Source organism: Saimiri boliviensis, chromosome X, assembly GCF_048565385.1.
Source record: "Saimiri boliviensis isolate mSaiBol1 chromosome X, mSaiBol1.pri, whole genome shotgun sequence".
NCBI lineage: Eukaryota > Metazoa > Chordata > Mammalia > Primates > Cebidae > Saimiri > Saimiri boliviensis.
In genome coordinates this window covers 64,522,855-64,537,971 of record NC_133470.1, presented here as the reverse complement: position 1 = coordinate 64,537,971, position 15,117 = coordinate 64,522,855, and the positions used below count along the sequence as shown (strand labels likewise).

Sequence of the window (15,117 nt, the reverse complement as noted above, 5' to 3'; positions counted from 1 at the left end):
TAGCCCCTAGAACATAGTCTCATTCTGTTTAGACTTTTTCCCTATTTTTCTGATCCTTAACTATTGATCATTTTGTATGAAAGCCATCTTTTGTTTTGTTTTGTTTTTTTAAAGAAAGCATGTTTACATATGCCTTTTATTGCTGGATCTTTACCTGGCTTGTTAGAGCCCAATGGTGAAAGAAACATTGAAAATCATCTTGATTAAACAGCTTGTCACAATTGAAAGCCTTGCTGAAGGTTTAAGATGAAGGAAGATAGCAAAGGATGGAATGTAATTATCCTTGCCTTCCCTCATCTTTGGCTTGTGGTTTTCTAAAGTACTATTTTATAAATTACTCCAATGATGCTGTGGAAAGTGAGTCAGACAAGATTTTTAAATATAACTAATTTATCTCTCTCTCCCTTCTCTCATCTATCTCTGTCTCTCTGTTTCTCTTGCTTTCTTTCCTCTTGCTCTCTCTCTCATTCCTTTCTTTCTTCACAGTGACTGTTTTGAGCCCAGCAGAAAAAGGTAAGAGGGTGTTGTAAATTGTATTGATCAGGACTGTGTACTTCTTTTCATCTAAAAGTAAATTACATAAAAGCCTATAGACTGAGCAATTTTCCCAGGAATACACTTAGGTTAAGAGAAAGTTTAGAATGATGGTTTTCAGGAAGCTTGCCCAGCAGAACATTTTCAATGACCCCTTTGGCTGTAGGACAAGAATGGAAAATTATCAGTATTTATGATAGAGAAGGACACAGATAAGACTCTGACACAGTGACTCTAGGCTGTCTCTTTCTTCGTCACTGTTGTCCTAGGTATGTTGCCTTTCTGCCCAATCCATTTCTTCTTTAAGGCATGGAGTAAAGGCCCCAGATGGGACTTTATAGTCTAACTCCTTCACTGTCACAGTTCCGGTAAATTCATTGTGCTTCTCTCCACTCCTCACCACCACCTCAGCTTGACCAGCAAAATATACTACCTTTCTAAAGAAATTGTGGCATTTTCCATTTTAAAAAGTGTAAGCTAATCATTAGCATAATAAACCTTTAGCTTTACATTATTTTATCAGTAATAACCATGAGTGTTTATGTAGCCACTTTATATAGCCACTTTTAATTCTAACTTCGGGGAATTAATTGTTATAATTTGTTAACCTACCTAGCATTCATATTATACTATTTTCTTCCAACTCTGAAAATGTATGAAATTAACATAAATTAAGTCAACATCATATTAAGGAGATAGAGGAATTATTGGTGGCATCAGTAAAATGTAATACATTTTGAGGGTATCACGTTGTGATTGGTAGAATTCCTTACACTTGCTCAGCCAGCAGAGAAGTAGCTTACAAATCTCTACTCACCATACAGGCAATAGAAATTCTCTGTTTTTGTTTTTGTTTTTGTTTTTTCAGTCTTCTGTGAATATTCCTGACAACTTGAATGCATTGGGCTGTACTTAATCCAAATTATAAATGCAGAATAGTAATATCTCAACTATCCGTTTTAAACTGGGAAAGAAGCCAAAGATTATTCCCCAAGGGATATTGGCCTGTATACTTTCTTATCCCCAAGATCAATGAATCAGTGAAACTTGGGTCAGCATTATCAACAAGAAGACTAAAAATAAGCTTTTTTTCCCTTAATTTTTATTTTTTTTTAGAGACAGGGTCTCACTATATCACCCAGGCTTGAGTGCTGCAGTGCCATTATAGCTCACTGCAGCCTCAAATTTCTGAGCTCGAATGATTTTCCCACCTCTGCCTCCCAAGTAACTGGAACTACAATCACATGCCACCATGTCCAGATAATTTTTTTGTAGTGATAGGGTCTTACTTTTTTGCCCAGGCCAATCCTCCCACCTCAGCCTCCCAAAGGGCTGGGATTACATGTGTGAACCACTGTGCTTGGCCCATTTTTTCCTTTTTTAACAAAACCATGGTTCATCTGCTCACAAAGTCTGTGTAATTTTTATCACCGTGTCTCAGAAAACAAATCACTAAGATTTAAGAGGAAGTGAGAGGAAGAAACAGGTTTATTAAGTACTTAGAGAATGTCAGATACTTTCACACACTTAAGTCAATTACCACAACAACTTTGACAAGCAGGTGTTTTAATCATACACACACACATACATACATGTGCTCATATATGTACATATATGATTATCAGCAAGGTTAACCAGCTTCTTGAAGACCCATAGTTATTAAGGGCAAATCTAGAGTTCAAAACCTAGTCATCTTGGTTCCAAATCTATTGTATTTTGCACAACACCTCAATGCCCCAAACAGAACAAAAAGTAGAGACCTTGTCAGCATGGAACAAACAAAATCTGAAAGGGACTATCATTAAAGTTTATAAACATAAGAAGTTTATGTATTTTGTTAGATTGATGTCATTCACCAGATTCCAATACACAGGAACTAGAAAGCTCTTTGAAACTTAACACTGCTGTTTAAGACAACTAATATGAAGCCCTGCTTTGCACAGTGCCTGGCAAACTTATGAAACTCATTATTCCCAGATAATTGATAATCCAACCAGCTTCATAGAAGGTTTATGTAAATTGGTGAGTAGTAGAGGCCTAATGGATAATTAGAAGAAATTAGGATACCTGGAAGATAACCCAAATTTTTGAAGTGGATATCAATAAGGAAAACTAGCCCATTTTAAAGATAATATTGTGTATTAGCACTAGAATTTGATTGCAGCATTAGAGATACTCCCAGCTGGTAGCCAGCTAAACATTGGACACAACTCTTGAGAAAATCTTGAATGCTAGAGGGTAGCTAAATCACGGAAACAACTCTTTTTAAAAAATATTTTCAACTTTTCTTGTAGATTCGGGGGTACATGTGCAGGTTTGTTAGCTGGATATATTGCATGATGGTGAAGTTTGGGGTATAATTGATCCCATCACCCAAGTAGTAAGCATAGTACCCAATAGGTAGTTTTTCAACCCTTGCTCCCCAACCCCCCACAGCAGTCTCTAGTGTTTATTGGAAAACAACCCTTGAACAATTCTTGTACTGTCGTGAGAATGAGATCCTTGGGCACACCTTATGGGTCTCTTTCCCATTATCTTTATTCCTTTAAATAGTTGAAAAACAAGGTCTAACTTTTTGTTAGAGTTGGTAAAACAAAGAAAGTAAAGTGAAACAGTGAACTCAAATATTAGAATTAACACCTCATTGCTAAATATTATGCTGAAAGAGAGATGTGACTGTCTAGCTGACAAATTTCCCCTTGGTCTGCATCTTAATAACCCTTCTGGGTGGCTTTGATACAAACTGAAATTTGGGAATCACTGCGCTAAAGAAAAGCACTCTGGACTGGGACTGAAGAAACTTGGATTCTGGTTCCATTGCTTCCATAACTTTGCTGGGTAATTCTGATCAAATAACTTGCCCCTCTGGGCCTCAGTTACTTCTCTGTAAAATGAGACTGCTGAACCAAATAATCTCTCTGGTCTCGCCATACTCTAAAATATTGGTATAGTTCCTATTTTACCAGTCTATAGAATGACCTCAACTTAGTCATTCAACTTCAAAATACTTCATTTTCTACCCATTTATTTAAAAGTACCCATAATTTCTATGAAATCTTGTAATATAGGAATGGGAGCCAGCTGTTTCCAGTTCCATGATTGAAATAGTTGGTGTGTAGTAGTACCTGGAACATGTTAAAGTGCCATACTTCCCATCCCAATCATTGGAATTACAAATATAGTTAATGTCCCTAAGATACTGCCAAATGTTAGTGTTTAGTTCTCAGTCACTCAGGTGATCCAAATTGGTTAATTGCATTACCCTTGAAGTGTATAATGAAAGGGTAAACATGAAATTGTTTTCTCCTGATCTCTTTAAAAATCAAAGATTTCATGCTCCAATTCCATACTGAAGAAACATGGATTAACATAACTTAGTCATATAATTTTCCCCATACAAACCTCAGAAAATCAAAGAAAACAAAATAATAGCAAAAGACAACACATTAAAAACTCATTTAAAACATTGCTTAAGAGAAAAAATTATGATAACATTTCACAAAGGCTAGACTAGAGACAATCCCAGGGGGTAGCCAGCTAAACATTGGATGCAACTCTTGAAAAAATCTTGCATTCTAGAGGGTACTGGAAGAGTCACTCTCACTTATTGATGATGAGAATATAAATTAAATACAAATATTCTTAATGGCCATTTAGCAGTATCTACCAAAAGACATCCCTTTTGACTTTGCACTTCAGAGAATTGATCCTATAGATATTGTTTGTGCATGTGCTGATGACATATAAAAATTATTCATTGAAGCATTATTTGTATTAGCAAGAGAAGGGGAAAAAACATTCCTCAGAGACAGCCTGGTTAAATAAATCATGGTAACTTATAGTAAGTGAAAAAGAAAGAAGTAAGGTACAAAACAGTGTGTACAGAATATTGCTATTTGTGGAAAAAACAGGCTATTTGAGTGATTTTCTATGTATAAAATCTTAAAGGATACACAACAAAGTCATAGCTTTTTGATGTTGGTTGCTTCCAGGGCAAGAGAACTGGGTGGCTAGGGGACAGGTATAAGAGGGACACTTTTCACTGTATAGTATTCTATGCCTTCAGGTAACCTTGTAAATATATTACCTTTGAAAAACTATACAATGAAAAATGTTAAAATATTACAAAACTTTCATGTTTGTGGTGTACATATATTTTCTAAATATATAAAAATAAGAGGATCTGGAATGACGCATTCCAAACACCAAGGAGGTTTTATGCCTTAGAATGGGGAAGTGAGAAGTTAGATGAATGTGTGAGGTGGACATTTACCTTTTACTTTATATTGATTGAATTTTAAAATGAGATTTCACAATTACAAAAATCAAGCACATGTAAAAGGTCTTGTCCTATAGGGCTGGAAGCACTGGGCCAGAAGAGTAGGGATTTTTCTTTCTAATTTAATTATAAATGTATGAGAGGCTCAGTCCTGTTAAGTTGGTCTTGAGTCACATTGTTCCCTTGAGTCTTTCTGATGGATTGAAGTAGTAAGACCATGCCATTCAAGGACTCACAGTCTTGCAGTCTTATAACCACCTCTTTGGAGAATACCAAAATATCCCATATGAGAAGACCTATCTAAAAGGCAAACAGTATGAAAACAAAGGCAGTGGAGAGCCACTTTTATAACTCTCTCAAAAGTACAACCCACAAATCAAAAGTATATAATCTTCAATGGAATACTAGTCAGCTGTAAGAAAGAATGAAATCATGTCTTTTGCAGAAAGATGGATGGGACTGGAGGCTATTATCTTAAGCAAAACAACTCACACACAGAAAAACAAATACCTCATATTCTCACTCATAAGTGGAAGCTAAATAATGTGTGCACATGGATATAGACTGTATAATGATAGATAATAGAGACTGGTATGGTTGAGGGGGTGGGAGGTAGATGATGAGAAATTACTTAATGCATAATATATATTATTCAGGTGATGGATATTCTGAAAGCCTTGCCTACGCCTTGTGTAACCTATGCGTGTAATGAAACATTACTTGTACCCCATGAATTTATACAAATTGTTTTAAAAGAAAAAAACTGTTTAGTCTTACTTTGCAGACTATGCATATAATGAAGCCTTAATTGTACCCCATGAATTTATACAAATTGTTTTAAAAGAAAAAAACGTGTTTAGCCTGTAACACCTGTCTACATCATAGACTACTTGTGTGACTTTGGTTAATCAACTACCTCTGGTACTTAATCTACTATCCCTATCTTATTACCTATCTTAAAAATTTATTGAGAAAATAAAATGAAATAATATATGTGAAAGCATGTTGTAAACTCTAAAGTGTTATGTAAATTGTGTCATTATCACCTTTCAGTACCCAAAGTAGCAAAGATAATGACAACTGGCCAAAGTACTTTTCCCTACATTGTCATAAAGGACATTTCCTCCTTTACTTTGAGAAACACATGACAACTTTTAAGGTATGCAACTTGCAGAAAGTCTTTGTTTTAAAATTTGGCATTATGACTTGTTTCTGTCATTATATGGGAAAATAGAATTAACACTTCATAAAAATATCAGAGAATGCATGTTAATAGGAAAACAAAGTAAATATTTGTCATGGAGCTTTGTGTTTTTGAACTCTTAGAAATGGGTAAAAAGATAGTATAAACACTGATTTTTTTTTTTTTTTTAATTTCAGTTGTCTACCTCATACTCTACCATGCCATCTTTGTGTTCTTTACCTGGACCTACTGGAAGTCTATTTTTACACTCCCACAGCAGCCAAACCAGAAGGTAAGAATATTGGTTACTTCTTAAAGGACAAGAACAGAGAAAAGTAGAAATGACAATAAAGCAAGAAGAGGACAAAAGGAGGAGCAAATAAACTTCCATTACAAAAGAGTCAGGGTAATCTTAAAGAACTCCTAGTGATAAAGGTAAACTGAGGGTAGGATAGGCTATTGAAGGAATTTGGGAATCACCAGCTCTGGATATCTTTAATACTAGGAAACCAACTGGGTGCTGTGGCTCATGCCTGTATTCCCAACATTTTGGGAGGCCTACGTGGGAGAATTGCTTGAGGTCAGGAGTTTGAAACCAGCCTAGGCAGCAAAGTGAGACTCTGTCAATACACAGTATTTTAAAATTAGCTGGGCATGGTGGAGCACATCTGTGTTTTCAGCTACTCAGGAGGCTGAGGCAGGAGGATTACTTAAACCCAGGAGTTTGAGGCTGCAGTGAGCTGTGATGGTGCCACTACACTCCAGCCTGAGTGAGAGATTATCTCAAATTTTAAAAAGACTGGAAAACCACTACCTGCATTGGTGATATAATTAGAAAACAAGAACTTGCTTGGATTCTGAGGCCTCATCAAGTTTAATTTTATGAAACTACTATTTTGATACCAGTGTTTATTTTATTTATTTAGTGTTGTTCTTCCATGAGACTCTTGAAATACAACTCTGAAAAAAAAAGCACAATAGTTAAATCTATTATTGTCAGACTGTGTTATCTCGAATGCAGGTGTTTCATGCACTATTTGTAAGGATTTATGAAAGAATTTGTGATCATATCAGGCATTTATAATGTGTAACTACTCTAAACCAGGATAGATTACAAGTTAGAAATATAGCAATAGGGGAAACTTTCCAGCCTCCAAATAATAAGAAAAATACTGTCTCCTCAATGGAACAAAAATGATGCATAAGAACATTAAAATCAACTACAGAGAAAGGCAATAATGTAGGAATTGAGGAACATCAGAGATATGAGGTGTGAAGGAAATAAAGAGCAAAATGACAGAAGTTCTTCATAATAAGTAATTACTTGAAACATAAATGGATTAAACTATTCAATTAAAAGGTTGAGGTTGACAGAATGGATAAAAATTTGTGATTTACCTTTATGCTGTTTATACAAGGCTAACTTAAGAACTAGAGATAAAAATAGGTTGAAAATGAAAAGCTAGAAAAAGATATTCCTAGTAAATAGTATTCAAAACAGAGTAAGAGTGGCTACACTAATATCATACAACAGAGATTCTTTAAGTCAAAAAATGTTACAAGAGACAGAGTCAATTTATCAAGAATATGTAACAGTTGTAAAATATATACATGTAATAAGAGAGCCCCAAATAATAAGAAGCAACAACTCACAGAAGTAAAGAAAAAAATACACAATAACAGTTACACAGTAATAGTTGGAGACTTCAATACCCCATCTGCAATAATGAATAGAGTAACTAAACAGAAACTAAGGAAATGGAGGATTTGAACAACACCAAACCAGCTACATGTAACAAACCTATATAAATCACTTCACCCCAAAACAGCAGAATGTAGTTTCCTCCTAAGTATACATGGAATATTTTACAGTATAGACTGTATGTTAGGCCATAATACAAGACTCAATAAATTTAAAAGACTAAAATCATACAAATTATCTTCTCTGACTGCAGTGAAATGAAACCAGAAATCAATAACAGAAAGAAAACTATAGTTCTATAAGCGTGGAAATTAAACACACTCTTAACAAATGAATCAAATAAGAAAGGATAAGGAAAATTAGAAAATATTTTGAGATGAATGAAAACAAGAAAAAACATACCAGAAATTATAGGATGCAATAAAAAAACAGCACTCAGAGAAAAAATTTTGGCTGTAAATACCTACATTTAAAAAGGATAAAATTTTCAAAATAGTCTAACTTTACGTTTTGAAAAATAAAATAAAGAGCAAAGTAAACCAAAATAAACAGAAGGAAATCATAAAGATTGAACAGAAGTGAACAAAATAAGGAATAGAAAATAATACAGAGAACCAACAAAACCAAAAGTGAGAATCTAAAAAGATTAACAAAATTGGCAAACCTTTGTTTAGCTAGATTGAAAAGGAAAGAGGGAGGGAAGAGAAAGGAGAAAAGGAAAGAAGGAGGGAAGAGAGGGGAGAAGAGGAGAGAAGGGGAGGGAAAGAAGGAAGAAGAGGAGAGGAGAAAGGAAGGAAGGTAGGAGAAAAGAGAAAAAGGAATACAGGCACAAATTATATTAGAAAGGAAGGGAGGGAGGAAGAAAGAAACAGAGGAAGGAACAAAGGAAGATAAGGAGGGAGGAAAAAAGGAAGACGTAAATTACTAATATCAGAAGTGAAAGTGGAGATGTTACTACCAACTTTAAATAAATTGAATTATAAGAAAATAATATGAAGAATTGTGTGCCAACAAATTTGATAACCTAGATAAAATGAAAAAACTAGAAAGACATGAAACACCAAAACCAACTCAAAAGAAATAAAAAATCTGAATAGACATTTTAACAAGTAAAGAGATAGAATTAATAATCAAAAACCTACCAATAAAGAAAATCCAAGGATCAGATGGCTTCACAGATGAATTCTATCAAATATTTAAGGAATGATTAATATCAATCCTTTTCCAAATTTTGTAAAAAAAAAAAAAAAAAAAGAAATAAAGAAAAGAAAGAAAGAAAGAAAAAGAAGCACTGCCTCTGGCCAGTGCAAATAGGCAAGAAAAACAAATAAAAGGCACTGAAATTGAACAGGAAGAAGAAAAATCACCTCTGTTTGCAGATATGATCTTACATATAGAAAACTGTGAATATTCCAAATTTAGAAAACCCTATTATAAATAATAATTAATTCAGCAAAGTTGCAGGATACAAAATGACCACATCATCACACAAAAATCAATTATGTTTTGATATGCTAACAATGAACAATCTGAAAGGAAACTAAGAAAGCAATTTCATTTATAATAGCACTAAAAATAATAAAATACTTAGGAATAAACATAACAAAAAAGGTGAAAGACTTGTAAGGTGAAAACAAAAAAAAGTCACTGAAAGAAATTAGACATGAATAAAGGGAAAAGTATCCTGTGTTCATGAATTGGAAGAGTTAATATTGTTAAAATGTAAATACTACCCAAATCAATCTACAGATTTAATGCAATTTATATCAAAATTCCAATGATTTTTTTTTTGCTGAAATAAAAAATTATTTTTGAAAATTTATATGGAATATCAAGAGATCCCACATAACCAAAACAATCTTGAAAAAGAATAAAGTTGATGTTTCACACTTCCTGATTTCAGAATTTACTACAAAGCTACAGTAGTCAAAACAATATGGTGCTGGCATAAGGACAGATATATAGACCAATGGAATAGGATAGATAGCCCGACAACAAACACTTGCGTATTTGGTCAGAAATGTTCAACAAGGGTGTTAAAAGCATTCTAATGGAGAATGCATAGTCTTCAACAAGTGGTGCTGGGAAAACTGGATGTCCACATACAAAAGAATGATGTGGGACCCTTACCTCACACCATATACAATAATTAACTCAAAATAGATCCAAGATCTAAACTTAAGAGCTAGGATTACAAAACTCTTAGAAAAAAACACAGAGCAATAATTTTATAACATTGGATTTGGCAATTTCTTGGATATGACACCATAAACACATAAAAAAGTAAAAATACATAAATTAGACTATATCAAAATTAAAATTTTTTATACATCAAAGGATAACATTCAACAGAGTGGAAAGGTACTCTGCAGAATAGGAGAAAATATAAGTCATATGTCAGATAAAGAGTTAATATACAGAGTTAATATAATTTAACAACTCCAACTAAACAAAAAAACCTCATTTTTTAAGAATAATTTCAGCTTTTATTTTAGGTCAGGGGTTACATGTGCAGATCAGTTTCAAAATGGGTAAAGAACTTGACAGTTTACCAAAGAAGGTATCTGAGTGCTCAAGAATGTATTGGGGTTCTCTAGAAAGACAGAACAAGTAGTATATATATCTATAGATAGATAGATAGAAGTTTATTAAAGTATTAACTCACACAATCACAAGGTCCCACAATAGGCCATCAGCAAGTTGAGGAGCAAGGAAAGCCAGTCGGAGTCCCAAAACTGAAGAACTTGGAGTCCAATGTTTGAGGGCAAGAAAGTTCCAGCACAGAAGAAAGATGTAAGCTTGGAGACTAGAAAAGTCTAGTCTTTTCACGTTTTTCTGCATGCTTTACATTAAGTGGCAGCTGATTAGATGGTGTCCACCCAGATTAAAGGTGGAACTGCCTTCCCAAACCCACTGACTCAAATGTTAATCTCCTATGGCAGCACCCATTTATGATAAAAGAAGTCCAATGTAATCAACCTGTCACCAGGTAGCTGGCTGATCACCCCGAGGAATGGTGCCATATTGAAGGCTGAGTGTTGGTCTCCGATACTGGCAAAATTGGGCACTCAGCAGTGGCCATAGCCAGATCAACCTTGATGAGTTGAAGTCCATAATTTTGAGCCCATATGTGACCTCTATACTTGCCACCACAGCCACTTTGTTCATGGGCCCATTGTGCGATTACAGGGGTGACTGGGGAAAGAGGCTGAATCATGTCCACAGAACAGGTTATCCTATCCACATGATTATTAAAATTCTCCTCTGCTGAGGTCACCCATTGGTGAGCACTCAAATGGGATACAAATATCTTTTTTTTTAATTGCATTTTAGGTTTTGGGGTACATGTGAAGAACATGCAAGATTGTTGCATAGGTACACACATGGCAGTGTGATTTGCTGCCTTCCTTCCCCCCAGCTACATCTGCCATTTCTCCCCATGCTCTCTCTCTCCATCTCCCTACCCCCATCCCCCCCCATTTCCCCCCAACGGACTCCAGTGTGTAGTGCTCTCCTCCCTGTGTCCACGTGTTCTCATTGTTCAACACCCACCTATGAGTGAGAACATGCGGTGTTTGATTTTCCATTCTTGTGCCAGTTTGCTGAGAATGATGGTTTCCAGGTTCATCCATGTCCCTACAAAGGACGTGAACTCATCGTTTTTGATGGCTGCATAATATTCCATGGTGTATATGTACCACATTTTCCCTGTCCAGTCTATCATCGATGGGCATTTGCATTGGTTCCAGGTCTTTGCTATTGTAAACAGTGCTGCAATGAACATTTGTGTGCATGTGTCCTTATAGTAGAATGATTTATAATCCTTTGGATATGTACCCAGTAATGGGATCGCTGGTTCAAATGGGATTTCTATTTTTAGGTCCTTGAGGAATCGCCACACTGTCTTCCACAATGGTTGAACTAATTTACACTCCCACCAACAGTGTAAAAGTGTTCCTATTTCTCCACACCCTCTCCAGCATGTTGTCTCCAGATTTTTTAATGATCGCCATTCTAACTGGTGTGAGATGGTATCTCAATGCAGTTTTGATTTGCATTTCTCTAATGACCAGTGATAATGAGCATTTTTTCATATGTTTGTTGCAAGCAAGCCCATTCAAAAGTGGGTGAAGGATATGAACAGACACTTTACAAAAGAAGACATACAGGGATACAAATATCTTTACCATTTTTGCCCATTCAGAGAGGTCTGTCTACTTACCTCTTCCCCAAATGTCTTTGTCACCAATTTTCCAATTATGCTTTTTCCAAATCCCTGACCATTCAGCCAAACCATTGACTGTAGCCCATGAATCAGTATATAATTGCACATCTGGCCATTTCTTCTTCTATGCAAAGTGCACAACAAGGTGCACTGCTCAAAAGTTCTGCCCACTGGGAAGATTTCTTTTCACTACTGTTTTTCCCAGATGTCGTAGAAAGGGGCTGTAGTGCTGCATCTGTCCACTTTTGAGTGGTGCCTGCATTTTGTGTAGAACCATCTGTGACCAGACTCTAATTGTCTCTTCCTCTGTCAGCTGATCACAGTGAACCCTTCATGAGGCCATCAGTGCAGACTTGGGGAGAGAAGGCAAGGTGGCAAGAGTGGAGACCATGGGCATTTGAGCAACTTTCTTATGTAACTTGTGCCTTCAGGACCTGCTTGAGCCTGATCACATATATACCACTTTCATTTGATGATGGAATACTGATGTGCATAACCCGCTTTATGGCTTAGATGGGTCAGAGAGTGCCCAGTTCATGATAGACAGTTCAGGTTGCGTGGTGACTTGATGACCTGTAGTCAATTGTTCAGTTTTCACCGAACCCCAGTAACAGGCCAAGAGCTGTCTCTCAAAAGGAGAGTAGTTATCTGCAGAAGGTGGCAGGGCCTTGTTCCAAAATCCTAAAGGCCTCTGCTGTGATTCACCTATGGGAACCTGCCAAAGGCTCCACACAGCATCCCTATCTGCCACTGACACCTCAAGCACCATTGGAGCTGCTGGATCATATAGCCCAAGTGGCAACGCAGCTTGCACAGCAACCTGGACCTGTCGCAAAGCCTTCTCCTGTTCTGGACCCAACTGAAAACTGTCAGACTTTTGGGTTACTCGATAAATGAGCTGGAGTAACATGCTCAAATGAAAAATGTGTTGGATCCAAAATCCAAATAGTCCCAATAGACATTGTGCCACTTTCTTGGTTGTAAAAGAGGCCAAATACAGCAACTTACTCTTCACCTCAGAAGGAATATTTTGACAGACCCCATACCACTGGAACCCTAGAAATTTTACTGAGGTAGAAGGTCCCTGAATTTTAGTCATATTTATTTCTTATCCTCTGGCATGCAAATGTCTCACCAATAAGTCCAGTGTGCTTCCTACTTCTTGCTCACTGGATCCAATCAGCATAATGTCATCGATGTAATGGACCAACATGATATCTTGTTAAAGTGAAAAGTGATCAAGGTCTCTACAAATAAGATAATGACACAAAGCCAGATAATTGATGTACACTCAAGGTAGGACAATAAAGGTACAATGCTGGTCTTGCCAGCTGAAGGCAAATTACTGCTGGTGGGCTTTATGGACAGGAATGGAGAAGAAGGCATTTATCAAGTCAATGGCTGTATACCAGGTACCAGGAGATGTGTTAATTTGCTCAAGCAATGAAATCACATCTGTTATCACAGTCACCACTTGGTTAAGCTTATGATAATCCACTGTCATTCTCCAAGATCCATTTGTCTTCTGCACAGGCCAAATGGGAGAGTTGAACCACCACTGCATCTTTCAAGTCCTTGATGGTGGCACTAATCTCCACAATCTCTCCAGGAATGTGATATTGTTTTTGATTTGCTATTTTTCTAGGAAGAAGGAGCTGTATTTGTTTCCTTTTGGCCTTTCTCATCATAAATAGCCCTCACTCTACCAGTCAGGGAGCCAATGTGGAGGTGCTTCCAGCTGCTAAGTATGTCTATGCCAATTATACATTCTGGCACTGGTGAAATGACCACAGGATGAATCTGGGGACCCACTGGACACTGGACACTGTAAGTCAGACCTGAGCTAAAACTTCATTAACTACCTGACCTTCCTAAGCCCCTATTTTAATTGGAGGACCATAATGACATTTTTGCTCGCTTGGAATCATCAGCTCAGAGCCAGTGTCCAGTAGTCCCCAAAATGTCTTATTATTTCCCTTTCCCTCATGCAGTTACCCTGATAAAAGGCCAGATGTTTCTTTGGGGAAGGTTGAGAGAAAGATTAACAGCATAAATTGTCAGTAGTGTAGTGGGGTCCTTCCTCAAGGGGACCTGGCCTTCCCTTCATTGAAGGGGTTCTGGGTCTGTAAACTCACTCAAGTATGGAAATTGAGGGGTGGTGATTCTCTGATTTTGTGGCTCAAGTATGGAAATTGAGGGGTGGTGATTCTCTGATTTTGTAATTCAAATTAGTATTTTGTCCATTTGACCTAGAAGTTTTCTGCTTATATAAATTAAGTAGGGATGCAGTGGGCTTTTTATTCGATTTGACTTCTTGAAACACCATAATAAATTATTCAATACCAGAGCTCTACAAGAGTCAGACTATTCTGATTGTTGCTTTGCCTCTGCTGTTCATTATGGTAGTTATGTCCACTTTGCCTTTGATGGTTGAATGCTACCACTTGGCCCCTTCCACCTCAGGATCCACTTATGCCCATTGTATTTAAATTTTATAGTAGAGTGACTGCAATTCCCACTATTAGATTTGACATACAGATGAGAACAACTACAGGTCCCTTCAAAGATGAAGGTGCTGCCCTCATACATCTATTTCATAAGGCATTTGTCAAGGGTATATCTTCTGGACCCTCCCAGCTGGGATGAGTAGGTGTAAAGTGACTAATTCATTCCATCATCCCAATCTCCCTAAGTTTTTGGATCCCTTCCTCTACGTTAAACCAACGGAGTTCAGGTATATACAACTTGCTCACAGTGGGCCATCTTTTAATGCATATTTCAGCTAACCAAGCAAATAAACTACTAGAAACCTTTTTAACTCCCCTAGCTGCAACATTAAATGCAGTCCCTACTTAGTGGGCTCAAATTAATAAATTCAGCTCAATCAAATTATATGTTCTTTCCACCATTATCTCACACCCTTAATATTCGTTCCTGTGTCTGTTCTCCAAATTTCTGTTTATATAAGTTCAAAAACTCAAGCAGTTATTTTTTAGTGTAGCCCACCTCATGGGTCACACTCTCAACCTCACCTCTAGGAGCCTGTCAGGACTTTAGTTATAGGTCTAGAAGCCAACAGAGGTGTGTGTTGGAGGTGGCTCCTGAGGAGAATCAACATTATCTAGCCTGGCAACTGCCTCAGGAAAGGCCATCAGTGTTGCTTCAGGTAGCACAAGGTTTATCACCTCAGACAA

At 36.7% G+C, this 15,117-nt stretch overlaps 1 protein-coding gene across 1 annotated transcript in view; it reads left to right on the top strand.

Moving 5' to 3' along the window:
* The window catches only part of ZDHHC15 (zDHHC palmitoyltransferase 15), a 177,129-nt gene that overhangs the window by 19,601 nt on the left and 142,411 nt on the right, over positions 1 to 15,117 (top strand). The window contains exons 2-3 of the mRNA XM_003936858.3: positions 487 to 513; positions 6,194 to 6,288. Of these exons, the coding sequence (XP_003936907.1) occupies positions 487 to 513; positions 6,194 to 6,288 (122 nt within the window). The remainder of the gene's footprint in view (positions 1 to 486; positions 514 to 6,193; positions 6,289 to 15,117) is intronic.